Below are 27,583 nucleotides of genomic sequence, written 5' to 3'. Positions count from 1 at the left end.
CACTCAGCGTGCTGGCTAACATGCTTGCTAGATAGCCCTGTATGCAGCTGGCCTGTGCTGCGAGGACACCTTGTTGACTCAGGCTCAGCTCAGGATCTCAGGTCAGTCTCTGCAGAGTTGCTTTCTATGCATTTGGCATCCAGCCTGTGCTGGCACACAGGGCTATTCCCTCCCCATGCAGGACTTTGCTTTTGCCTCGCTTGAACTTAATTTGCAACTGCACGCTTAGGCAATAGGTGGCACTAATGAATGATGTAGCTTGCATTGTCACTGAGAGAGCGTCATTGCTGAAGAGAAACCAGCAGAGGAAACTCCTGGGCTGCTTTGCTCAGAGCAGCGGCCAAGCGAGGAGCAGACATGTGGCAGGAGTTCCTTCCAAATGCCTGGTGAGATCTTGGAGGAGGGAGGAGGGACTCTGAACAGGAATCTCCAGGGTTGGGGCGGGAGAAAGCCCCTGCGGGGTCACCATGCCATCAGAGGGTGGGAGCGTGTGGCTGAGCTGTCCTGAGCTTGAGGGTGGAGGAGGTTTTATTAGACTGAGCCTTGTTTTGTGTCACTCAGAGAGCTGCTTCTGGGACATGCTTGCTTTGTTAGCAGTGCTGAGTTTGTGCTATTGCCATGCTAACTGGTTTCATGCCTCTGACTCACTAAACTCCGGGATGTAAGTTCAGGGGGGTATTATTACCTGTTGCATAAGCTGCTCAGCCTTCAGGGAGGTGGAGGCTGACATTGTTTGCTCTTAGGAGCCCTGTTCTTCCTTGTCTGGGAGCAGTTTAAGGAGATATGTCCTTTAAAATCACACATAGGCCGTCTCAGAGATTGTTAACAAATTATCTTGACAACTGCTGGCATCTCCAATACAGGTACCAGGCTCTGCATCACAGGTAGCAGTGGGAAATGATACTAGGTAAAAAGAAACATCCAGCAGACTTGGTTTTTCATGGAGTTTCATGTCCTTTTTTTTTTTTTTGTTCCTCAAGGTATCCTAATTATGACACCAAATGGCTCTCTAACCTAGCTGCCTTCCACAAGGCAGAGTAACAAGACTTTCTCTTGTCACTTCTAATTTTGCTAGATTTTAGACTGTGCTTTCCTTGCAAGAGAATCTACCAGGCTGAAGTTGAACCAAGGAGAATATTTTCTTTTCCTTGCAGGCACGTGAGACCTAAAAGCTTGGTATCCAGTCAGGAGTAGTTTGAAGTAGCAGCTCATTGAACTCTGAACAGGGAAAGGTCCCACAAGCCTCTCCTCCTGCCAGCCCCACAGCAGGATGAGTACCACGTGGCTGGCAGCAGAATAACCCTTGAGCTTGAAAGTCCCCTGCCAAGGCTGCGCACCTATCACTGCACAGCAGTCAAAATAAACTATTTTCTTGCCTGAAGGAACACAGCCGCTGGTAGGATGAAACACCACAAGGTCACCTACCCAGTTGTTTGGTGCCTTTTATCTAAATTGTGCTGAAGGAGGGAATATTATGGCAACAAACTATCCAGCTAAAACACAGCCCAGAAACACTGTCTCTGTGCAGAAGCAGTGCTCCAAGCCTGTGCCTTCTGTCCCATCCAAAAAGTTGGAAAAATAATGGCCGATGTTGCCGGGTGGCTAAACAGCTTGTGATCCCATGGCTGGGCAGTAAATGGTGCTGGCAGGTGACATTCTTTGCCCTATCCCCAAGGGTTGGTACCATTCAGATAACACTATCAGACTACAAGGATTTTATTTTTTTTCTGTTTTGCAGGGAGAGCATCTTGTCCCGGATCAGGTTAGTGAAACAGCTGCTCTGTGCTGAGGCCTTCACTTTTTATTAGCACATGAGTTGCGGCACAGTATAGTCTCTTCCTCACCCTGTATGACAACAACAAAATCTTCATTCACAGTCCCCTTGCAGCCCCCTGCGATAGCCCCAGACACCTCACTAATCCCCAAGGGAAGCTGGAGAGCTTGAGGCACAGGTCAGAGGGATGGGAAGGTACACTACATTTAGGAATGATTGCTCAAGCTTTTGAACAGTTTTGAAACATGCTGCCTGTCTGTTAAAACCAACTCTGGTGACTTAGCTTCTACACCTTGAGAAAGTGTGAATCCTTGCTGTCTAGAACAGAAACAGGGGCACCAGACAGACAAGCTGAGACCCTTACCCATGGCCAGCGTTGCCCTAAAGATGACTGAATCTGTAGGGGTGCTATGTATAAAGCACTGCCAAGAGGGGCACGTCCAGCACATCCAGCTCTCTCCAGCAGCTGAAGACCCTTGTCTCTGCTCCTTGGCCCATTCTATCTGTGCAGTTTTTATTCCTGGAGGAGTCCAGACGTTAATATCCCGTTCACTCCAGCTCCTGCCTTAAATTAGACTGGCCAATATCCTATTGACCCTTGTTCCCCAGGGCACCCTGGTTCACAAGAAGAGGGGCAAGGAAGCCTTGTGATCAGCAAGTCCTGATCAGCAAGGATTTAATGTCCCTAAGAAGCACTGGTAGATGTAAGCCTGCCCCACATCTTGCCTGTGATCTTCAAAAATAAAAAAACCCCAGCCCCTGCTAACTCCATGGGATTTGCAGATATTTGTTACTGCTCAGGCCCAACTGATGTGAATACAAGCCTCAGCATAGTCCCTTTATCCTTCACACTTCCGTTGTTGAATGTGTGAGCCAATGCAGGCAGGACCCAGGAACAACCACAAAACCATGGATGAAAGGCAAAGAACAAATTTAATCTCGATACCACATGGATTGGGGAATCTCCAAAGCAGCAGCCAGGCAGAGGCAGGCAAGCAGGGGACACAGGCACTGCGAAGCAAGAGAAAGTCCTTATTAGTGAGAGAGTCCTTGTTAGCAAGGGAGTGAGAGAGCGAGAGCTCGGACTTACTGTTCTCGCCTGTATTTCAAGGGTTCAAGCAGGCATAGCTTTCACTGTGCTTTGATCTTCTTCAACAGCAGGGCAGGAATCTCAGGCATGTTCAATAAGGTGCCCCTGAGTCCATCACAGGCCTACATTACCTAAGTATAGATGTTCTGCTTGTCGAACACATAAGACTAAACAACAATTAGTGTGATATATGTGTTTTCCAGCATCCCACGTGCGAGTCACTTGAGGGTGTTTACAGTCCTCCTCGCCCATCTTCTGTTACTTTCCCACATTGAACATACATAGCACTTAGAGACATGGTTTAGTGGTGGTTTTGATCAGAGTTAGATTGATGGACTAGATGATCTTAAAGGTCCCTTCCAACCTAGGCAATTCTATAAAAAATTTTATGCCTCCCCAGGTCTTTTGAGTATTCTCAGAAGAATGCAGTCCTGGTTCCCGCGGCCGCCCTGGGGGTTGGAGGGATCCTGGTTTTCTGGCTGAGGTCTAGGCACAAGATCAAGACTATTGAAATGGGTGATGGATGGTGGGGCTCAGAAAGACTCCTAAAAGGGAAAGAAGATGAAAGTATCCGTCCCTTCAAGATTGAAACATCTGACAAAGAAATCGAGGTACTGGTGGCTTGGATGTAGGGAGGGGCAGAAAGCTGCAAGGTGGAGCCAATCCATCATCCACCTTACTGCTTTGAGGTCATGTCTTGGGGCTGGCAGCAGGGCACTTACATACGCCAGTGCAGCTACCTAGCACCACTACATGATGCTCTGGCTTACTGCCCTTTAGGAATGGGGCAGTAATGAGCCCTTTGAGCTCAGATTCATTGCAATGTCCCATAAAGACTTTCTGAGACCACAGACCCTCAATGCAACCTGGGGCTGCTCCTGAGGAAAGGCCCCGCTTTGAGAAGCAGACTTTGACAGTGCGTCTGTGGATGGTGGAGCAGGGTGGGAGGGCATCAGGACAGCAGTGGCACCACTGGGGCAGGACTGAGGGGCTTCCACAGGGGGAAGGGCTGGAAGGGTGAAGAGGGACAGGGTCTCGACTGAGTCGCAGCACCTCTGTCCCTAATTACCTGGCCAGCTAGGGGTGGGCAGCTCAGGCTGAGCTTCTTATTCTTTTCCCAGCCGGTAGTGCCAGCAAGCTCCTTGTGCTAAAAACCCTAAAGCAAGTTAGCAGCCAGGCAGGAGTAGGACCTGGTACTCCTGGGTGCCGTAGTAGAAAAATAAATTCCCCATATAAATGATTCAGGGGACCATGCAGAGTGTGCCACTGCTTCAGGAACACTCGTTGTGTCCCACATAGTAATACAAAAGCCAGCAGAGCAGCTGCTGACCAGCACGGGCAGCTGGCCAGCCTGGCAAAAAGGGCTCCCCTCTGCAGGACCTGCAACGCCGCCTGGAGCAGGCCCGCTACACACCACCGCTGGAAGGGGCCGCCTTCCACTACGGCTTCAACTCCAACTACCTACGGAAGGTGGTGGCCTACTGGAGGAACCAATTTGACTGGCGCAAGCAAGTGGAAGTCCTGAACAAATATCCCCATTTCCAAACCACTATTGAAGGTGAGGGGGTCTCTGTGGCTTGAGCAGGTCTCCTTCTGAAACACATGAATGGAAGGGGAGGATTTAAGAGGTTACAGTATTTAAGACAACAGTATACATGACAGCTTGGTGATATGAGTGAAACATCACTAGTGGAGGCTATATTATTAATAACCTTCTATGGATTAAGACCATTACACAGTCACAATAAGATTAGGTCTGTCTCAAGATTGGCTTCATCTGGCTCTGAACCTGTGCTAACTAATGGTGAGGTTTTATTCTGCTATTGCCTTGAAGCCACCTTTGAAAACTGCAAAATTTACCCAGACTCTGAGGCTAGAATTCCCCCCACCACACAGTTTAGCCAGACTTTAGGTTAGTGATCTGCAGGTTAAACTTCTACCTTGCACCTAACTTTTTCATGTTTCTCATCACCCACAAATTTTGTCATGTTTTTGCATGTGTCTTACCTGCATTATGCTATTCATTTAGGTACAGACATACTTATATACTGTGAGATCAGTTTCTCAGGAGGTGGATGCTCAGTCTCCTCTGACTCCAATACCTGGGGCTGGGATCAATATCTCTGTCTGTATGAAAAAGATGAGACATAGGTACGATACCAGGCATCCCCTTTCAGCTAGGCATCTTCTTGCTGTGGGTTGATTGTGTAACTTCTGCTATGAATGCTATCTACAATGCACCACCCTTCTTCTTCAGAGTAGAAAGTAGAGACTGTGATAGAACCAGAGCTTTAATTTATCTGTCTTGGTTGTGTGGCAGGGATTGATATCCATTTTATCCACGTGAAGCCCTCCTATGTCCCTCACGGCCGAGCTGTTCAGCCTCTGCTCATGGTCCACGGCTGGCCCGGCTCCTTCTATGAGTTCTACAAGATCATCCCTCTGCTCACGGAGCCAGCCGGGCACGGCCTGAATGAGGGTGATGTGGTGTTTGAGGTCATCTGCCCATCCATCCCAGGCTATGGCTTCTCAGAGGCACCACACCAGAAAGGTAAGCAATGAAAAGGCTCTGCAGGAATCACAAGGTTTTTGGAGTAACACCTCAGCCATCCCCGGGCCCCTGGGCACTGCAGTTTGTGAATGCAGATGCTTGACTCTGCACTAACACCCATGTGGCTGAGGTTCTAGGGCTGGATTTGGAAGGCCACAGTAGCTGGAAGCTAGGTCTGCTTTCCATTTTCTTCATTTTTCACTGAATTTCCATCATCTTGTGTTCACTTTAGTGCCAAGAAGTGAGGCACTGCAGCATAGCATACTGTACCTTCACATGGCAGCACACTCACCTGCCTCTGTCAGGCCTTTGGCCAGAGTATGAACTCTAGGAAAAACAGGTCACCGGTGTTTTTCTTTACCTACAGGCTTTGACACCATAGCAACTGCTCGGATATTTCATAAGCTGATGAACAGATTGGGCTTCAAGCAATACTACGTACAGGGAGGAGACTGGGGATCTCGTATTACCACAAATATGGCCCAGATGCTGCCACAGTGAGTAGCAAAGGGAATCAGTGCAGAAAAGCTGCCTCCTATTCTTACCCCATCTTCTGACTCCACAGTCCTGCTCCTGCCTTCCTTTTGCCCTGCCTCTCATCCCCTTCTGCTTTGTTTCCTCCAAGGACATACCCACCCCTGTGCATTCAGTTGTATCCATATGCTTTGCATTGATATTGGCCACATTCTCATGCTTCCTGAATTTCAGTTCTGTTTGGCTTCTCTTCCACTAGCTGTGGAAGTACACGCTGCTGCATTCCGATTCAAGGGAAATCAGCATTCTAAATCAGGAAGGAGAAAAATTTAAAATCAGTGGGGAGAGAAGGAAGGAAGGACCTCCACCTTTCAGCAGCTGAACAGTATTGTGAAGTATAGGACTTTCCAATCTAAAATGCAGAGTTGAGACTGATCGGAAAAGAAACACGATACCTTCCTTAGAAGATGGCATCACAGCTCATTGGTCACTCACCAGGATGAACAGCTCCGGTGCTGGCACATCCAGCATGAGCCAGGCAATTGCGGCAAAAAGGGGGTTTTCCCACGCTTTTCTGAGGTGGGGAAAGGCCAGAGCAGCGCAGGGAGGCAGCAGCTCACGTGAGGGCATCTGACAAGGCAGGGTCAGGGACATCAGCAGCAGCAGATTTAAATGAGGAGTAACTGCCACCAGCGGTCACTCACTGAGATGAACACGGAGCCACCCAGGTCTCTGGCTGCAGGGAGTGCTTTAACCTCTCAGAGGTTCTTCTCTCAAAAGAAACCTGGCCAGCAGGTTGCAGGAGGTGATTCTACCCCTCTACTCCGCTCTCCTGAGACACCACCTGGAGGACTGTGTCCAGCTCTGGAGTCCTCAGCACAGGGAAGACATGGACCTGTTGGAGCGGGTCCAGCGGAGGACCATGAAAATTATCAGACGGCTGGAGCACCTCTGTTTTGAAGACAGGCTGAGAGAGTTGGGGCTGTTCAGCCTGGAGAAGGGAAGGCTCTGGGGAGACCTTATAGCAGCCTTCCAGTACCTAAAGGGTACAGGAGAGATGGGGAGAAATGGTAACAGTTTTAAATTGAAAGAGGGGAGATTTAGACTAGATACTAGAAAGAAATTCTTTACAGTTAGGGTGGTGAGACACTGAACAGGTTGCCCAGGGAAGTTGTGGATGCCCCATCCCTGGAGGTGTTAAAGGCCAGGCTGGATGAGGCTTTGAGCAACCTGGTCTAGTGGGAGGTGTCCCTGCCCATGGCAGGGGGGGTTGGAACTAGATGATCTTGAAGGTCCCTTCCAGCCCAAACCATTCTATGATTCTATGGTTGTTTAGCATTTAATGAAAAGGGGGAAAGCTCTTAAAGCCATCAGATTGCAGGCTGAGCAGCTCACTGTTCCCTATTGCAGTTGTGCTTCACAGCACCCAGAGCACTGTGGCCACATGTGATCTACTCAAGTTTTTCAGAAATTACCCAACACAGCCTGTTACCTACTATGCAGAGTGACACAAGAGCAACAGCCAGAGCTACCAGCATGGATATGCCACATCCAGAAACTGAGTGCCTAAAGCTAACATCATACCATTGGCACAGCTGGATGGAGATGGCACCACCTGTACCATTTCTAACTCCCACAATTATTTCTTTTCAACCATGATGAACCTGAAATCTTTATGTATTTTGCTCAGTGAAATACTTCTATCACAGCTTCAGTCAGACTTATTTTCTAGAAAAGATGGAAATAGACAATCGCTTGATTTAACCATCTATCCATTAACTTGATTTTAGATCTGTGAAGGGGCTTCATCTGAATCTCGTCTTCGTCAACAGACAAGGTTTGGGAAGGATGATTTCTGTGATACTTGGTGCTTACTTACCATGGCTCGTAGGCCTCACCAGGGAAGATGCTCAACGTATATACCCTTTCATGCAGAAGAATGTATATGAACTTCTGCGAGAGACTGGTTACTTACACATCCAAGCCACCAAACCGGACACTGCAGGTAATGAACCTTCTCTATATCACTATGAACACTATATACTCAGTTTATGGTATATAAAAACTTATGGTTGAACAAAGGCCAACCATGTTTGAGAAGTGATGAGTTCTGGTGATTGAATGCAAGACATGTGGACAAGAACTGTGTAAAAGGAATTTAAAAGAAACAGTATAAAAAAAGATGGAGACTACAAACACCACTTTTCAAAGTCTTTTACATGGTGTGCCACTTCTTTTGGGGAAAGAACCCCTTTGCAAAAAGCCTCTTAAAGCAAAGCAGAGAGTCCTGAAATTGCAGCTTCTAGAAATAAATGTGCATGAAAGCAAGAAAAATATCATAAGCAAGTGCAATGTGAAACTTGCAGAAAGGTAGACACTGCCCAAACACCTGAAAAGCCTGACATAGTGAGGCCAGTAGATTAAGAGTCTGAAGAAAGATACAGACATTTCAGAAAAGTTAAATTAATTATTTGCATCAGTCCTCACTAGCAAGGATTATGGGGTATTCCTCTATAATAATATTGATCAGAAATAATCCAAATCAGAAGTAATCCCTAATCAGGAAAGACAGTGGAGCTGCCTCAGACTGGTGTCAGATGTGAATGCCATAGAAGGAATAGCACCCCATCCCGGCAATTCACTGAAAAAGAAGAAACCCAAACTGAAATGTTAACTAATGCATAGTCTGTTGCTTGAACTGATCACAACCCCAAAGAAATAAAAGGAGACAAACAAGATACCAGGTTGGGGTTGAGTCTGTGGGTTTTTTTTAAAGAGCCAAACAGTGAAGGTGGCCGCAGGAAAACCAAGACCTGTATGGCTAGTCTCTGATCAGAAAAATAGCAGAACTATTTTAAAGAGGAGAATTGATTTACAGGTGATAATATCACAGGGAAATCACACTTCAAAACTCAGAGAAGAATCAAAGAGCTGTGGATCCAATAATGGAACATATTTCATTTCCAAAAAGTTTTGTTGAGGTTCCTCCCCCAATGTTCTTAAAGAAATTAAACTGCCTTAAGAAAAGGATTACATTCATGGTTTAATAACAAGTTGAGAATCCAAGCATAGGAATGAGTAAGCAAGTTCCAGGGGAGGGAGAGTATCACAAAAATCTGTGCTGGTACCTGTACATTTCAACATGACCCTAATTTCTCTGCAGAAAAAAGTTAATGGTTAAGTGAAAATTTGACAGCTATCCAAGGTTTGGTTTAATCTAAAGATAACTGCAGAGAGTTGCAAAAACATGTAAGTGACTGGCTGATTAAACTGGCCAATAAAAACTGATGTCAACAAAGTCCAAAGCAATTTAAGTAGAGGAAGAAAATCACAATGGGCGCTCATTTGGCTGCTGCCATACGCAAGAATCCATGAGTCATGGATAGTGCTTTGAAACGCCAGCCAGCTCAGAGTTTATCTTACAAACCCTTAAAGAATGCAAAATGAGACTAAGACAAAATACTAAATCCCTGATATTCAGAATCTGTTGCACCCCTGTTCACCCTGTTTCATAAATATATTTTAGAATCAGAAGAATACAGGAAGGGGAGAAAAGGAAGACAGAAGGGCAGAAAAGGAAGACTGAAGTGACCGAGCAGCTTCCGTACAAGCACAGTTGTACGTAGTCTAGGACTCTCCAACCTGGAAAAAGAGCAGGGATTTTGTAGCACACTAAAATTGTGAAATGTATAAAATGAATAAGGGAAAAAAATGTATTCCCTTCTCAGTCTCAAGAAATATCTACATTATCAGTGCAGTTCTCATTAGGCAGGTTTAAAGCAAAGCTAAAGTATTTTCAGTCACCACAAGTTGTGGTACATAAGATGTGGTACAGGTTGAATGAGTAATAAGCTGCGAACAGGACTGGTATTTCTGAGCATCTAATTCATGGAAGTTGATTACAGTGGTTCCGACACAGCTTTCAGCTCAGAAAATGCTCATCTTCAGATGGGTCATGTGCTAGCTGGCACATTTTAGCTGCCCTACAGGGTAAAATGTGCTATATTTACATGACTCTGATCTGTAGGATCACTTGGCCTGCCAGTGCAGGGAAACTGTTGTGCCAATGCACAAATTCACTTTGTGTTGGCTATGTCCACTATTAAATTGAGACCATGTTGGGCATCCTCTTCTACAAAATCACTCAGTGCTAAAGTTGCATGAAAATACACTTGAGAGTAGGCAACACTGAGTACACTGTAAAACTACAGCCTAGGGTATGGTAAAGGAATTTTCCCAAGGCAGGCCTCTATCCTTACTGAAGTAATCCCTATCCCTGTTTTACAGGTAAGAATACACTTATAACATGCTGTGTACCTGCTGTGTTTGTAATGTTTGTTAGTGTTCCCCAAAGGCAGTTACAGATAAAGATATACAACACTACATTGTTTAAATTAGGTAAAAAGTGATGAACAGCACTTGGGGTCCTGGTTATCCATCCTAGGCGGGACAGTGCTCCCAAACTTTTTTTCTGAAATGTCTTTTCAGAGTGTAATCCCTTTACATCTGAATTTGCTCCTTCTGCCACACATTACCAAGAAGACAACAGGACTTTCTTAGCTCCTAGCTTCTTTCGTATAGGAGTTACACAAGTCTGTAGCACTTGTTAGTTACAGCTGAAATTCCATTGGGTTGAATTTATCAACAATAAAGTAGTACCAGAGGCTAGTAAAATACAGACCCTCTACTGAATTCTCATAGAAAACTCTGAAGAATTCATGGAAGTCCAGTTTAAGTTCCACTGAAGTATTGCAATGTCAGGCAACTGCAATAGCTCTCCCGTTCTTCTCCTGAATTAGGTTGTGGACTGAATGACTCTCCTGTGGGGCTTGCTGCATATATTTTGGAGAAATTCTCTACCTGGACAGATAAATCTTTTCTGGATAAAGATGATGGAGGCTTGGAAAGGTAAGAACAAGGTTCAATTAGAACACCTGTTAAAAGAATGAGTGATGATAACTAATGAGGAGATAGGTAAAAGGCTGGCCAGTCAAAGCTGAATTTTAAGGGTGAAAGGTTACACGTGGCTAGTAGTTTAAACTTACAGCAGGCTGCCTGCAAAGCACTGCTTCAGCACCAGACAGTTTTGCTCTGGACACATAGGTACCAGTTAATTTGCTGCTTAAAAACAAGTGGAGAACAATCACAACCGTTCTTCAGGGCATGAGCCAAATATAGCGTATTGAAAACCAGCTTCCAATGAAATGCTTCATCTTTCTCTCTCAACAGCAAATACTCTCTTGATGAGCTTTTGACCAACGTGATGATTTATTGGGTGACATCCTCCATTGTGTCCTCAGTGCGATACTACAAGGAGAACTTCTCCAAGGACCCCCATCTAACTGCTCATGCCAGGTAATGAAGTAGTAGGTGCAAGACAGATTTCCAAATGAGATCAAACCACATTCGCCTGTATAAACATTTAGATCACTTACAACATCTTTTTTCTTTAACTAGTTCAAGAAAAATCCAAGTTCTTATTTTCATTGGATAAATATAGTTAACGGCCACTTTTCTTTTGGACCTGTAATTCACACAAGGTGGCTTGCGGCCGAGACAATGCAGACAAGTTATCAAAGTATATTCAGTCTCATTTGTGTTCAAAATACAGGTCTATGTATTTATTCACCAAGCAAATGTAATCTGTCACTCAGTTCAGCAGAAACAAAACAGAAAATCGCGGGCATTTCTAAGAGAAGTTTAAACTAAATTAGGAAGGATATGGCTTACTGGTGGATAAACCAAGAACTGCAAGTGTTAAGTACAAACTTGGGGAAGCAATTTGAAAACAAGCACCTTCTAACAGCCGCTGTCTTTAAGATGATTATAAGAGAGGCTGACCAGGAAAATGCTGCCGAGCAGAATTCTCCAAGTGATTGATCATACAAACAAATAAGAGAGTCTTTTTCTTTGTAGACTGAATTACCTTTCCCCTTGAGAGAGTCATTTGTTACGCTGGTACCATAAATTCTAAAGTAAACAGGAGCTAGCTCATTTCTGACTTTCACAAGAGGTGTGGCATCTTGCCATGTATCACAAAACAACAAAACAAAGTAAGCTTAAAAATCTGAAACATTTTAAGCCTGAGCTGTTTGCAAAGTTGGCTCTACACATCTTCAGGTATAAAATTCTTAAACTCAAGGAGATGCAAATACAAGTAAAGCTCTTCAGCAGAGTACAGACCACAGGATGGGTTGCTGTGGTAAAAGTTCTCCAGCAGACTGTGACAGCTACCAGAGTCAGAAGGTTTTTATAGACTTTCCCCAGAACTTCTTTCAAAAATGCAGTTAACTAATGTTTTCTAGGGTTGGAGTATATGTTCCCACAGGGATTGCAGCTTTTCCTCAGGAGTTAGTACATACACCACGTGTCTGGGCAAAGCAGATGTTCAAGAACATCATCACTTACTCTTACATGCCACGTGGAGGGCATTTTGCTGCCTTTGAGGAACCAAAGCTTCTGGCACAAGACATCATACACTTCGTCAGAAAGGTAGAACAGCTGTGAAACTGCGGTTTAGATACATACATCCTATGTATGTAAGCTGTTCTGCCACCAGCAGAACCTTTACTTTGAGAGATTAAATAAATCCAATCCAATCACATACAGAAACCAGCATTTTATTTTGATACTGATTATAATACTAGACTTATTAATCAAGCTCTAAAGCTCTTCATAAGGAAAAAAGAAAAAAGCATCTTGTCTTCTTTCATTCCTGGCACCATATCACTGCTGCATTCATAGTTCAAGTATAACAGAATATGTAAACAGTTTAATGCAGTAACATTGCACTCATTTGGGAAAGAGAGCAGAAAGGAACTGGCCCCTTGTTCCTCAGAACTTAGGCTTCTGTTCAAAAGCTTCTTTCAATACTTGAGTGCTAGAATTCTTAAATATGCATTGCAAGCAGCTTTGGTGGAGGTGTTTTGATCTCCTGAGCACAAACACTCCTACGTTCAAGTTATATTTCATTCAAGAGACCCGCGATTACATATTCAAGTAGGCAGCTGCACATATGGCAGCTTTCTTCATTCGAGCAGTTTTTACCCTAGAGCTAGTTTTAGCAGTTACTACACATTGTAAACAGTTGTTAATGGATAATAAGGCAGAGACAGCACTCCTAGTGTTCTTCAAGTTCAAAAATACCAACTTAATTTCCTCCTACAACCTCATTCCATTCCAACATGACAAAGTTGAAATACGCACCAAGTGTAGAGGGTTACTTCAACCTTCACCCTCCTTCCAAAGGATTTTTACCACCCCATCGTGCAATTTTTGCTAGCAAGAAACCACAAGCAACCTCACTACCAGAAGGTTCAAGTTTCTTTTCTAAGGGGATAGAGCTACATGGAGCTATTAAGCTCATTACAGATCTGTACCCAGTTGACTGCAGAAAACCCCAGCAGATACCTAGGTTCTGACACACTGTGCTCTAAGGGCTTTTCTCCCTGTCCCACTCTACGCTAGACACCAGGCCAGAAGAAAGGGCTCAAGTTCTGCTTCAAAGTAATACATTCTGACTTAGAACAGGAATTTGACAGGTAAAGATAGTGCTGAATTTGATCACAGTCCCCTCACCTCTTCTTCAGATTTCAGAAACATTTGGAGTCTAAGACTTCTAAGAGGTGAAAGTAAGTAAGAAACTATTTTGTTGGTTTTTTTAAGTGAGAATAAACTAGCATATTGGGGCAGGAGTCCTGCCCCAGTAAGTAACTTCCTCTGAAGAGGGTTAGAGCAGAAACTGCTTACTTTTAATTTTAATTGTGTATCTGATTGTCAGGGCTGTTAGATTAAAAGTTCGTAAAAAAATTGGGAAGATGTGCTTCCCTGCCTCTAGAGGACTGCTCAACCTTTCTTCATCACTATTACAAGACCGTACTAACTACAAGACCACCCAATTGCTGTGAAATCCCACTCTTTGGATTATTAAGTAACTGAAATTGAGTTAGGGGAAGTCTAATTTTTTCAAATAGATGCGCAAACACTTGAGTACACAAGCTCGATCAGACTGCAGGGAAAGGTCTCCTTTTGCAGGAAAAGGGTAGGCAAGAGCAGTTACGGCCTTTATAGTAAAGGCCAAGTGTATTAATAGTCACATACATTATCTAGACTCCCAAACAATCAGCTAACTTAGTAATTATTACCAGAGAAATGGCCACATTAGAATTCAGGAGATTGAAGACTGTATCCAGTATTTGCCAGTTCAGCAAGTACATGGCAGGGAAGTTTTACTCCCAATACACTAATTCATCTCCTGTGCCACGACTTGGGTCCCTAACGAATCACTGTATCCTGTGTGCAACTGTGCCTTAAAGGGTATTTGCTTTCAACAACAATCCAGGAGATGAAGTCAGACAAACACAGCCCAGCTACAGGAAGGCAGCAGATGCCCTGGGGAAGAGATTCAGGCAGACAAGAATACACGGTTACATTTGATAAAGTTATTATCACTTAAAGGAGCACCAAAAGTTATTCAATATTCCATAAAAGTTCTACAGAGCACAGGTCATTCATGAAAGCCTTTGAGCGTCACGGGTGCTTGAAACCATATGTAGTCCTCCCAGGTAGAAGTCATATGCTGAGGAGATGAGGCACGTATATTGACGTCTCCATCACAAGACAAGTTAACAGTTAGTTTCCTCCCTCGGGTTGGCACTTTATAGTTGAGTTTGGGCCGGAACCAATTAACACCACAATCGCGGTGTCCTTGGAGCATAACAACAGTGCCCGTGACAGGGAGAGCCTTAAGTTCACTGAAGACATCCGCAACGAAGAGTGAATGGAAGAGCTTGCGAACACAGGATGCAGTTTTCAGGCTCTCCTCAGCACTGCCCTCATAGATGCCCTCCAAGTTGAGCTCATAGAGCTCCTTGGGGCTCATGACATTGCCTCCAAGTAGGATAAGAACCCGAGGAACCAGTGTCAAACTAAACATGATTTCCAAGTGCTGCAACACTCCCTCCAGCTCCATCAGCACCTGCTGGCACTTCTTGCTTGCCAGGTCCATGGAGGGTGGCTTCTTAATCGCAACTCCATCCTGGAAAACAAAACAATATTAGCACATGTCATTACTAGTCCTAAAACACCCTGCAAAAAGCAGAGCCTATCCCATCCCTAAAAGTCAAGGGAGGTTCAGAGGGTCTTCTGCTCTTTTTAAGAGATACAGGTACCCACATATAGAATCTGGAGATCCAAGAGAAAGCTCTATAGCCGCTCAGTTTGAATCCGAATCACACTACTGATGAATTCCCACAAGAATTAGACAGCCCATCTTTTAAAGATCAGCTATCACTTCAAAATCACTTCAGTTTAAAAAAAAAAACACCTTTTCTTAGAGTTGTTTGAGCAACAAACAAAATACTAGCATACTTTGAGCAGAAAGTGGGACAACAAGAGATAAACAGTAACTTGTTGAGACCTTTAACCATCTAAAGTTCCCTTGTTTTGTTTGGGTTTTTTTTAATTAAGTTGCGGTAACATTTAAGGCTACAACTACGAGCGCTTTACTTTAGAAGCAGCTGACATATTACACGTTTCTCCGCTAGAATATTTAGCCGAAGGGCAAAACCCAGCCGCCCCAGCCCCCTCACCTGCGCCGCCCGCCGGCAGAAGTAGGCGAGCTGCTCGTAGGGCAGCGGGAGCTGCTGCCGCTGGTGCAGGACGTGCTTGAGGAGTTCGCAGGCGAAGCGGCAGCAGCTCTCCCGGCTCACGGCGCCCGGGAACACCACGGACACCGAGGGGCATGCCGCCACCGTCGGCCCGCTCCGCCGGGGCCTCATCCCGCCGCCACCGCGATCCAGGGCCGGCGGCGCCTCAGCTATGAGAAGCGGGGACGCGGGAGATGTCGCTCGCGTAGGAGTTACCGCTACACCAGGAGCCGCCATTTTCTGTCCAGCCGAGGGCGGCCGGCTGGGATTTGAATGGCCGCCGCCGCGGGGCATCATGGGAGTGCATACGCGACTTCCGGTGGTGATGGCGTCATGTTTGGTGGGGAAGAAGGGTCCAGCAGAGGGAGCACTTGTAGGCAGTTCGGTCCCGGCGAGTGGGGCGGGTTGAGCTCAGCCGGTCCGTTTCTGTTCTGGGCTTGTGCAGGAGCTGTTGCTGGGTTGCCGAAGAGACACTGCGGTGTTTGCGGCAGGCCCAGGTGCTCCAACCTGGCCACCCCCTTGCAGGACGGCCCAGGGGGCTCTGGAAAACAGCCCAGCTGGGGTTCTCCCCTCGCCCTGTACCGGGGCCCACCCGGAGCAAGCCCGTAAGGTGGGCGGCAGTGAGGGGGTAAAGCCCTACGGGCCGCCCGCCCCTAGGCTGCTGAACTCCCTGCGCCTTCGGCTGGCAGCCCCGTTGGCTCCGCTCTCCCGGCAGAAGAGCTCCCTTCGCCCCGCGGCGGGCTCTCCACGGGAGGCGTGGAGCGAGCAGCATCTGCCGTGTTTGGAAACAACGTGGCCGCAGCCCCATTGGGCGCCGCCTCCGGAGCACGGCGAGGGGAGGCACCGGCGGATCCCGGAGGGCAGGGCCGGGGCGGAGGCGCGGCGTCACCCAGCGCATCGTGCGCGGCGGCCGCTAGACGGCGCCTCGTCCCTCGGACTCCAACTCCCATGCGCCCCCGCGGCGGGGCGCCCATAAAGGAGCTATGGGGCGCCGCGGGGCACGCTGGGAGCTGTAGTTCGGCGGTGTGGGACCGCGGGGCCTGCTGGGAGCTGTAGGCGGGTGGACTCAGTTTCCCGTGGCGCCGCGCGGCGGTTGCTGACGCCGGGGCGGCGGGGCTGGGGCGGGGAGCCCGGGCCGGGAGCGGGCGCCGCACCGGGGCGGCGGGGCCGCGCCGGTCGCCATGGACTCCCGGGTGTCGGAGCTATTCGGGGGCTGCTGCCGGCCGGCGACCGGTGGGGCGGGCGGGGCGCTGCGTGGGCGCGGGGGGCCCGCTCCTGGCAGCGGCGGCGGCGGCTCGAAGGCGAAGAAGAAGAACGGGCGGAGCCGGGGGGGAAAGGCCAACAACCCGCCGTACCTGCCGCCTGAGGTGAGCTCCCTCGGCCGGGCCGATGGGCGCCGCGTCCCGTCACCCGCGGAGGGGGTGACCCCCGGCCGGGGGCCTGGCGCCGCTCCTGTCAGGGCCAGGCAGGGCCCGGGGGCGGGGGGCGGCGGGAGGAAGGCTCGGTGCAAGGCGGGCTAGCGCCCCGCGGCAGCCCCGACCCCTGGCAGGTTTCGTGGCGGGTCAGGCTGGAGGCAGGTTCTGGAGAGGGTCCCGGAGGTGTTGGTGCGGGGTGGCCCCGGGGCTGGGCTAGAAGCTGGTGGGCGGCCCTGCAGCCCCGGCCCTGATCCCCCTGCTCCGGGGTCTCCTCCGGGGTTTGATGTGGCAGCCCCCAGTGCCAGCGAGCTCCCTGTGTCGTCTGCCAAAACCTGTCCCTTGGTAGCATCTTGCTGCCTGGCATCTGTCTGTGGGTGCTTTGCCGTCTGGGAACTAAATAACTTCAGAAATAAAGCTTTGCTCAACTCGTAGTCCCGAGCATCCTGTTCACATCTCTCCCTGGGAGACGTGGGTGTAAGTCCCTTTCCAGCTGCCAAAGTCAAAGTAGACATTGCTCAGCGGGTTCTAGTGACTCCCTTCCCAGCTAATTTGGCAACTGTTTTCTGACGTGGAGATGCAGACGGTACTGACTGAGTGTGAGGCACCTGCCTCTTGCAGAGGGAAAAAATGGTATTGGTAGTAAGTGGGTGTGTTGGTTAGTTCAAGCAGTTGGCACCACACTAATAGGGCTGTCGCTGTGGGGAAGCGTTACATTGCCCCTGGAGTCGATTGCTTGGCCCCACTCAACAAGCGTTCTATAAAATATAAGACCCTGTGCTGGGAGGAAGCGATTCCCCCACAAGGCAGGGCTATGACTCTCGGCAAGAAGGGAAAACAGCGCTTTGCTACTGTTAGATCTTCTCCACGAGGATTGTTCCCTGCAGCCGCAGTTTAGTTTTTGTTCTTTTCAGCTGGAGGCTGGACGGCCCCCTGTGGTTTCAGCAGAGCTTCCTGTCACTGGCTACCCTGTGCAGTATGTGACCCAGCAAGTCTAGGCTTGTTGCTTTTCTAGTCTCAGCTGCCTTGAAAGAGACCCACCCCCTTATTTAGACCACAGCACAGTATGTGAATGTGTTTTTCTTAGAGCTGGGAAGCTGTTAGATGGTAAGAGAGGAAAACCTTCCGCAAGTACCCTTTTCTCACTGCATAGCTCCGCTGCCTGAGAGCTGAGTTGACAATTCAGAACTTCCCTCTGTTGGTCTTTTGCCACTGTAAGCACCGCTGTGGTTAGAAGCTGAGCTAGAAGGCAAGGAGACGGCTATTGCCTCTTCTGACATGTAAATTGGTGTCCCGAGGAAAAGGAAGTGCTTAGTCTTGGCAGCCCCATTTAGTCTGCCAGCTTGCTTCCTTATGTCTATAGTCCTTCTCTCTTGCAGAGAGGAGGTATGCAAGGATATGTAAAGGAGTCCATGAAAAACGAATTGAGTGAGGGAAGGTATCAGTGTGCAGGAGAGGAGGCAGCAACTTCTGTTCCCAGTCCCATGTTTCTGTCCATGTTGGGTGGATGGAAGCTGCTTGGTAGGGTGGGAATGGGATGCAGTGGGTAGCGTTGTGGGTCATGGATGAGTGAGGGAGGAGACTTAATCACCTGTTGGCCTGTGCCTTTTTGAAACTGGAATTCTCTCACTGTGACTCTTAGATTGTTCCTATTCTTTACTGGCAGTAAAAATAATCCCCCCCAAACAGTATTACCCACGGTGTCCCTCCCTATTTTTGTCCTCTGGTTTTCATGATGTGGGATGCAAACAACAGAAACAAACCTAAAGTGAGTTCCAGTTGAGTGTAGGAATGAACGGCAGAGAGGCTGTGACCTAACACAGTATATTTCTGCCATGTTCCCTCTCTCTGAAACTGTCAGCATGAGCTGCGGAGTATCTGGGCAGCTGACACCTAGAGAAGTCCCTGATGGCACAGCATCTAACCTTTCTGTCTTGTTTCATTCTCTCTGACCAGGCAGAAGATGGGAACATCGAATACAAGGTGAGCCTTTTGATGTTGCAGAAGGAGGTCTTCCTCCCAGAGGGGTTATTTTGCAGTAGTAACTTCACCAAAGACAGCATATGGGGAACATGTCCAAGGAAGGGACAGAAAAGTGGACACCGTACTAAGGAACTGTCAGTCATCTTCTGTGTCTTTGTGCCTAGCAATACCGAGTATGCTAAACTGGAAGAGTTTAATCTCAGTACTCATTTTTAGGAATCTATTTTAGGAGATGAGACCCACTGTGTTTTTTATGAAATCTTCCTTTTGAAAGAGAGCTGCAGGTGTCCCTGATAATCTTTTGTCACTTTCTTGTGGCTGTTCTGCCATTTGCATTTACTTGGCTCCTGTGTCACAGATAGGTCCCACAGTGCTGTCTTTACCCCCATAGCAGGCAGGGTACAGATCCCTTTGCTAAGATGCAGGAGGTTTTTCTACCATATGTGTGTACTTCCATGAAATCCTTTCTCATCTGCCCTATGGCTTCCATGCAGACACTAACATGGGCTGTGTTTTCTAGAGGTGGGTCAGAGTTGGGGGTGTTGCTTCGTGTTGTTGGGTTAGGGAGTTGCTGGCTTGGGCAATGGGATTTCCTCTGCATCCAGGCTGTGACTGTAACTGTCCCCTCCGTTAAACAGCTAAAGCTAGTGAATCCCTCGCAATATCGCTTTGAGCACCTGGTGACACAGATGAAGTGGCGACTACAGGAGGGTCGAGGTGAGGCCGTCTATCAGATCGGCGTGGAGGACAACGGGCTGCTGGTGGGCCTCTCAGAGGAAGAGATGCGTGCTTCACTCAAGACACTGCGCCGTATGGCAGAGAAGTATGTGTTCCCTTTCATCTGCAGGACCTGCAGGCATAAACAGCCTCCAGTAGAGAGGCTTGTCCCCAGGAGTCCCCTGAGGAGCTGATGGCTGCATTCTACAAAGCCCCTCTATGACTGAAATTCCCTTATCATGAGGCTCTGGAAATACAAAGGCTTTTGGCTGGAAGCCTGAGGCTCCTTCCTTGCTATTCCCAGCTTTCATCCTATTCACTTTGCCAGCTGTGATTCTAGAGGTGCAAGAGCTGCTGAGTACATGTGTGTGTCTCACTTATTCCTTTCGTGTTTGTGGCAGGGTTGGGGCTGACATTACGGTGCTGCGGGAGAGGGAGGTTGATTACGACAGCGACGTCCCGAGGAAGATAACGGAGGTGCTTGTCCGAAAGGTGCCTGACAACCAGCAGGTAGGGACCTGCAACTTGGCCATCCTCTCCTGCTGGAGGCTTAGAGGCTTCATACAAGCAGCTTCCTTTTGGGATGGGAGCCCAAAGCCTAGAGGCACTTTGTCATAGATTGGACCATAGCAGATGCTTTAAAGAGCTGCCAGAGGGAGGCTTCATGATAACACTTTTCATCTTCAAGATTGTGGTTGAGGCAGATACCAGTAGGGAAGATTGCCTGGATCAGAGGCAAGAAATTATTTTACTTCTATGGCAACAGTTTTGATGCAGGCCAGTGTGCAAACAAGGAAGGATTTAGAGGTCCTGCTGCAGCAAATGGCCTTTTTTATGATATTAAAACTCAATGTGTCGCATCACAACTCTAGAAAGCATATCACAACTCCTAGACAGTGGTTTGCTGGGAGCAAGAGCAGAATCTGAGCAAAATTACACAGTGCAGTGCCCATCATGGAGGGAAGCTCTCTGAGGCACATCTCACTGCCATGTAGTGTTCATGCACACCCAGCACAGCAGCGGTTAAGTTTCATGATTTCTCTGTTCTTCTTCCTGTAGTTCTTAGACCTGCGAGTGGCTGTGCTGGGGAATGTGGACTCAGGGAAGTCAACCCTGCTGGGTGTCCTAACGCAAGGAGAGCTGGACAACGGGCGAGGCAGAGCACGCCTCAACCTCTTCCGGCACCTCCATGAAATCCAGTCAGGAAGAACGTCGAGCATCAGCTTTGAGATCCTTGGCTTCAACAGCAAAGGAGAGGTGAGAGACTGTGCTGCTGAACTCAGAAAGCTGGAGGAGAGTAGGACTACCCTCCTGTTACAACTGAGCGGGCACAGCTTGTGTCCCTTTAGCTGAACCTGAGTGCTACTTGTCCATTTGCAACAGATGTTTCTTGCACGTCTGGTGAATGATCTCTCCTCACTAATTCTGAGGTCAAAGTAGATAGATAAGAGCTGGGTTTTCTTCACTTGCCTGCTCCTTCTCTCACTGAGTCCTTACGTTTTTCAGGTGGTAAATTACAGCGACTCCCGAACAGCAGAAGAGATCTGTGAGAGTTCTTCCAAAATGATCACTTTCATTGACCTGGCTGGCCACCACAAGTATCTGAAAACAACCATCTTTGGCCTCACCAGCTACTGCCCAGACTTTGCTATGCTGGTGGTTAGCGCCAACACTGGCATTGGTGAGTGCTGCCCTGCATGCATGGACTGACAGCAATGTGTGAAGAGTGGGAGGACTGGGTTCTTTTTAGCTGGAAACGGTTGTCAGAAAAAGATATTAGTCTGGAAGCCTCTATTGATCTCTTGTAAGATGGTGCCTATAAGTGCCTGGGAGAGGAGCAGAGCTGGGATCCTCTTATGAGCTGTATACTGCATTAAACTGTACCCTGGACAGAGAGTCTTTGTTTGGAATTTGAGGCTGTGTTTGTCAGAAAAAAAACCTAAAAAACTTTGGCATATTCTATGGGGTGCTGAATCCTGAAGCCTTGTAAAAGGGCAGCTGGAGTTCTCTCACATCTTTTCTTGACATTTTTGTGACTGTTTTCTGGTAAATTCTAGCCCAAGAATGAAAACTACTGCATCTTTCTGAAGCAAACAGATCAGTCGCAAAAATTCTTTGTGGTTTTTATTTTTCTGGACTGATGTTTCATTTTGTTTAAAAGAATAACTTTGCTTTTTCATTGGCTGATGAACTAAGCAGTTAGGGTGAAATCTCTAGAGTGGGCCTATGGGAGGGTCAGGAGACACAGCTGTCCCATAAACAACCAACAGTGGTGACTGCTACCACACTGACACTCTCACTTGTCTCCTGCAGCAGGCACAACGCGAGAGCACTTGGGCTTGGCCATGGCCCTCAAGGTCCCCTTCTTCATTGTCATCAGCAAAGTTGACTTGTGTTCAAAAGCCACTGTGGAACGGACAGTGAAGCAGCTGGAGCGAATCCTGAAACAGCCAGGCTGCAACAAGCTTCCCCTGCTTGTGAACTCGGACGATGATGCTGTTACAGCAGCACAGCAGTTTGCACAGTCTCCCAAGTAAGGGAAAATTTCTTTCTTCTGCCTGTCTTCAGCAGGCAATTCAGACTGGGCTGCTGTGTGGAGCTGGGGAAGGGCAACCATAGGGAAGGTGACCACATCTTGACTTCTCATCAAGCTTCCTACCTTTGCATTCTCCAAGAAGGCATTTTCCCCTCCCAGGCCTCTTTCTGGGCTCTGGGAGCAGAAGGTGCCCGAGGCTGCACTGGAGTTACTTTTTCATGACTGAAGCATGAGTTGGCAGGGGATTTGTGCCTCGACCAACCATTGAGGCAGGGGTTACTTCAGAGTTGTACCTAGCCCATGTGCCCTCCTGCTCTGGCCATTTGTTGTTGTAGTCTCTGTCCTCTTGCTGGACTCGGTAAGTTCAGAATCCCAGCCACCTTCTGCAGCTGCACTCTGGCCTTCTGCTTACTCCTGTCTGTTTGTGTCTGACAGCATCACCCCTATCTTCACACTGTCCAGCGTTTCTGGGGAGAACCTGGATCTCTTAAAAGTCTTCCTCAACATCCTCCCTCCACTGACCAACAGTAAAGAGCAGGAAGAACTAATGCAGCAACTCACAGAGTTTCAGGTGTGTAAGGGTAGTTTGTTTCCAGTCCCGGTCCTGCACTCATTGCTGTGACATCTAACAAACATCTAGGGGCTCTGGACACCGTGGGGAGGGATGTGACGAACTCCTGGACTATCAGAAGACATCAAAATAAATAAAGGACAGACTTGCTCCTTGAAAAAAGCCTGTTAGGCTGGGCTCTGTCCTAACTAAGAGGTGCCCATCTCGGAGATAGGATTGTTTCTCTGGTTGCCAGTTAAAAGGCAGAGGTTGTTTAATGGGAAGGTAGCGGGAGCTAGTGAAAGCTCTGAGATGGTGTCTGATCACCAACAGAAAGCTCACCTCCCTCCACACAAAGGGCGGGCACCTTGTTCTCATTCTGGAGTGCTATTTCACAGCTGAGCAGCTCGTTCTTGTTGCCTTGTTGCAGGTTGATGAAATTTATACTGTGCCGGAGGTGGGGACTGTTGTGGGAGGAACTCTGTCGAGGTAAGTGAGGCCAGGCAGACAAGCGTGGGTGTGAATGGTTGCTGGAGTTCCCACAAGGTTAGAGTCGCCCACTGCAGATGGAAGCAGTGTGAGGCTCAGTCCTGACTGCTACCAGATGACTGAGATGAGGGAGGGTCAAGCTCTCCAGGGCGTTGGGAGGTGTGATGAGCAGACCATTGGTCATGTGGTGGTAAGCAGAAAGTCTGCTCTAAAGTTGCTGGATTAGGAATGTGACCTGTAGCATGCTGAAGGAAGGCATGCTGGGACCCAGAGCTGGCAGAGGTTAGCCATGATCCCAAGGTATTGTCTTCCTCCTTCCTCAGGCAGGGGGAGGGAAGTTAGAGGGCGAGTCCTCTGATCCCAGCAGAGGTTAACGGCATGCTACCCCGTGAGAGGGCAGCTGTCCCTCAGTGTTTGGGACTGATCAGAGCAGTTTGGCTACAGTGCATCCACACACAACAGGAGTCAACTGCAGTCTCTCCAGCAGAAACAATGCAGTGTGGCAGAGCACTAGGGACAGAATGGCCCCTGTCTGAGGGATACTTAGGTATGATTACTGGTATTCTTAGGTGTGGTAGTGTGCCTTTTGCTCCTAATGTAGGAAATCCCTGTTCCCACCAGCTTTGCATCCCTGTTAGTTGGTCCCGAGTAAGAGTCCAAGGACACTCACCTCCTTGGCCCTGGGGAGTTTGTGCAGGTTGATCTTGAGGATGAAATTTATTCTTTGTCTCCTGATGAACTCTGTGCTGCTCTTCTGCCCTGGGCAGTGGGATCTGCCGAGAAGGGGAGAACCTGGTGGTTGGTCCCACTGATGATGGGAAGTTCCTCCGGCTGAAAGTGTGCAGTATCCAACGCAACCGCTCTGCCTGCCGCGTGCTGCGGGCTGGGCAAGCAGCCACACTGGCCCTCGGACCCTTCGACCGCTCCCTGCTGCGGAAGGTGGGTGTTGCCAGGTTGCACACTGAACCAGAGAGCAGGACTAGATGCTTCCCTGGAGATCCCCCATTGGTAGGGTGGGATTGAAGTAGAGATGTTTGCAGGAAACTTGCTGGAAGGGGAGGAAATGGCCAGGGTACAAAGTAGGATGAGTACAAGGCTCAAGAATGGGCTGCAAGACCAAGTTGCAGAGCGGAGATGTATTTGTAGTTTGGGGGGCTGTTCAGAAGCAAGGGGACTGGCCCTAACTGGTCTGAGCTTTGGGTTGTTGTGCAGGGCATGGTCATGGTGAGCCCAGAAATGAACCCCACCATCTGCTCAGTGTTTGAAGCTGAGATCGTGCTGTTGTTCCATGCCACGACTTTCCGGAAAGGATTTCAGGTGACGGTGCATGTGGGGAATGTGCGACAGACTGCTATCGTAGAGAAGATCCACGGAAAGGTACGCATGGGAGAAAAGAGGAGGAAGATGGACCTCCCTGTGGGGTTTGTTTGGATTCCACTATGTCCTCTAGTAAAGCTAGGGGCTGCTGGTACCTTGAGTAGCTGGGAGCACACTCCATCCCTTTATCCTGCCCATTTGGTTGCTTTTCCTCCAAACATGTTAAAGAGTTCCCTCCTTACAAAACAAGCAGCATGGTGGACTACAGCAAGACTGAGAAGGGAGATGAACTTTCCATTCTCCAGAGCTTGTGCCTTCCTCTCTCCCCTTATGCATACAGTAATGGGAAGGGCTCAAGCCACACAGCCTGAGGGAGGCAACCTGCTCATTTGCCTCATCTTCTTAGCATCCACGCACACCTCTCCTGCATGCATTGGTATGGTAGGTGCATCTAAGCTCTCCCCTTTTTCTTTTCAGGACAAGCTGCGGACAGGAGAGAAGGCAGTCGTCCGTTTCAGGTTCATCAAGCATCCTGAATACTTGAAGATCGGAGCCAAGTTGCTTTTCCGTGAAGGAGTCACCAAAGGCATTGGGCATGTCACTGACCTCCAAGCCATCACCACCAAAGAAAACGGCCTGGAGGAGTCCCTGGGGCCTGCACAGCTGAGCTTCTGACTACCACCAGGTCAGAGAGATCTCCACTCACCAACACCCAGGGAGAAGGATGGAAGCTCCTGTGGCTCTCTGAGTGATGCCTGGAGCTGCTGCTGTCCCATTCTAGTGTGGGTGTCCCTTCTCCGCACTGTGAGATGGAGCCTGGGAGAGTTTCTTGCATTCAGTGCCGTACATGGGGCAACTCAAGCATGTTCTCCACATCGCCTGCAACTTTTGTTACCCTGCCCTCCTTCAGAATAGATCAGAGGCACCTGCAGACCTGGGCAGGCAAGTTCTGGCTTTGTTTACTGTTTGAAAATTACTGTTGGGAGGAGCAGAACCCTTGAAGACTAGCAGTGATGGGATGTTATTCCATCTCTGACACAAGATCTGGTCCCATTTCTGCTTTCTGAGCATTGGGTTGATAACAGTCCTCTCCTGAGTCATCCTGCAGCACATGCTTCTGGGCAGGGTATGCAAGAGGCCCTGCTACCCACATCAGGGGCTTGGTAGAACCTCTCAGAATGCATCCAGGACACTTTTTAACTGTTTTAATCTTGGTTGGCTTTAATCTGCTATGTGTCCATTTGTGTGTTGGTTTTGCATTACTCTAATCTGAGTGTCTTACTGTTGGACAAATGTCCTGTTCCCCACTCACGTGTACGGACTCCTTCAGCACCCCACTTTCTGGCTCCCGGGAAGCTGTGGCAGCTCTGAGTGGCAGACCCTCCTGACGTAACGGCGTGAAGGCAGAGTTTGCACTCGCATCTGTTCCTTGCAGCAGCTGGGCAGGAGGCCGTTCCGTGGAGCAGAGTGGGGCCTGGGCCTGTGCTGGCGTGTGCAGGTTGTTTCTGTGGATGTTCGGCCGCAGGTGTCACCTGCACATGGGCAGCAGTGGTTTGCAGTGGGCTCCCTGGTGTGGCTGTTCCAGGGCCCAGCCCAGCTTGCTCCTCACAGGTTTGCCTTGTGTGTGAGGAGGACAGGTTGTGTTACTAACACAGAACCAGGTGGCTTTTATTGTTTAGATGTGAATTGACAGTGGCGTGACTTTATTTGTGTTTCTCCTGGAGGAAGAATTCTTTTCTTTCCCCTGCCACTGGGGTTTGTTGTCAGAGGAAAGCTGGTGTTGGCAGCAAGGACTCTGTGCACAAAGAGTGGAGCATGGTGTCTCCCACTCGCTGTCGTGCAGCTCCCGTGTGACCGTTACTCCAGGCCACTGGTAGCCTGGAGCGTGCAGCAGGGGCTGTATAAGCTGTACATAGACTTTTGGTTTTATTGTTGACTGTTAGACCAAATGTGTCAGCTGTGAGCAACAGGCCTTCAGCCAGCCCCGTCGTGTGGCATGGTGGCCTGCCAGGCCCTGACCGAAGAGAAGGGCAAGGGCCTGTGATAGCACTTGGACACCCAAACAAGCCCTTCTACCATCCTGAGAGCAAGTTCTGCTTCCGGGCTGCTGGCACTGGCGCAGTGCCTGTGGGGCTGAGCCGCCCATGCTGTTCTGTGGATGTCACAAAGCAGCGCTCTCTGCTGGGGTGGGCTCCAGCGGGGGGTGGCTGCACCCTGCGATGAGCGTGCGGAGGTGTGGGGAAGCCAGTGAAATGGTGGCATCAATGAAGGGATTCAGAGGCAGCTCAGTAGCAACAGGAGTGACCTGTCCCTTGTCAGGAGCACTGACCCAACTGAAAATCTGCTTCTTCCCCATCAGCCCAGCAGTGAGACAGCAGCTGCTGGCTAAGGTTCGCTGGCCAAGCAGGTTCCCTCTTTCTTCCTATCCTGGCAGCGGTCTGGGTGTTACAGTGACATGGTCTTTCACCTATGCTCGCAAGAAGGACAGACCCAGCTGCCAGCAGGCTCTTCTCTTCGGTGCTAGTGGGTCACAAAGAAAGCTGCCTGGGGGGTGGGGGGAATTCCAGCTGTTTGCAGCAGCCCTGCTGCTGGGTGTTTTCTGCCCCAAAGCGGGCATGAGGTGCTGTGACCTTCTCTGAAATAACTGATGGCTGGTCTCACCTCATCCCTGCCATCTGTGTCATGACTGTTCTTGGTGCCATACTCTTCATAATTGCTGTTTTGTTGTCTTGAATTTTTCTAATGCTGGGGTTTGGCCCTGTTCCCCAAGCATCTATATATAAATGTACAGAATAAAGATGTTTTATTGAGCTTGCTGGCTGAGTTGTACAACGAGCAAGGGTGGAGCTGGGTCATGGTTGCAGATGGCTGCCCTTCACCCCTTCTTAAGCTTCCTGCATTCAGCCTATAAATACCAGCCAGTGGCGTGGAAGGAATGCACGCACACTCCTGTTTACAACCGTGCTCTCCCGGCTTATCTGAGCAAGCCTGGGTGTGCAGCCTGGGGTGACAGGCAGCCACGTCACCCTGAGCACAGCACTTC

General features: G+C 48.7%; 3 protein-coding genes across 3 annotated transcripts; 2 read left to right on the top strand and 1 right to left on the bottom strand.

Moving 5' to 3' along the window:
* The first annotated feature begins 357 nt into the window (after window positions 1-357).
* Window positions 358-12,396, top strand: LOC141479573 (epoxide hydrolase 1-like). The gene is made up of 10 exons (XM_074168815.1): window positions 358-386; window positions 1,739-1,762; window positions 3,265-3,475; window positions 4,242-4,422; window positions 5,185-5,415; window positions 5,783-5,912; window positions 7,680-7,894; window positions 10,689-10,797; window positions 11,119-11,244; window positions 12,195-12,396. Exons 1-10 carry the CDS (start codon window positions 358-360, stop codon window positions 12,394-12,396), a joined length of 1,458 nt encoding a protein of 485 aa, XP_074024916.1.
* Window positions 12,397-12,494: 98 nt separating this feature from the next.
* Window positions 12,495-15,833, bottom strand: MAD2L1BP (MAD2L1 binding protein). The gene is made up of 2 exons (XM_074169112.1): window positions 15,480-15,833; window positions 12,495-14,926 (listed from the first exon to the last, which is right to left on the bottom strand). The coding sequence occupies exons 1-2, from the start codon at window positions 15,831-15,833 to the stop codon at window positions 14,396-14,398; spliced, it is 885 nt and encodes a 294-aa protein (XP_074025213.1). The 3' UTR covers window positions 12,495-14,395.
* Window positions 15,834-16,717: 884 nt separating this feature from the next.
* On the top strand, window positions 16,718-27,351 carry GTPBP2 (GTP binding protein 2). Its single transcript, XM_074168437.1, has 12 exons — window positions 16,718-16,903; window positions 18,905-18,931; window positions 19,570-19,754; window positions 20,050-20,158; window positions 20,708-20,905; window positions 21,155-21,329; window positions 21,962-22,181; window positions 22,620-22,755; window positions 23,165-23,223; window positions 23,991-24,162; window positions 24,436-24,600; window positions 25,018-27,351. The coding sequence occupies exons 1-12, from the start codon at window positions 16,718-16,720 to the stop codon at window positions 25,213-25,215; spliced, it is 1,830 nt and encodes a 609-aa protein (XP_074024538.1). The 3' UTR covers window positions 25,216-27,351.
* The last annotated feature ends 232 nt before the right edge of the window (window positions 27,352-27,583 follow it).

The sequence above is a fragment of the Numenius arquata genome, chromosome 2, assembly GCF_964106895.1.
Source record: "Numenius arquata chromosome 2, bNumArq3.hap1.1, whole genome shotgun sequence".
NCBI classification, from domain to species: Eukaryota; Metazoa; Chordata; class Aves; order Charadriiformes; family Scolopacidae; genus Numenius; species Numenius arquata.
The sequence above is the reverse complement of the archived record's forward strand: the minus strand, read 5'-3'. Positions and strand labels throughout refer to the sequence as shown.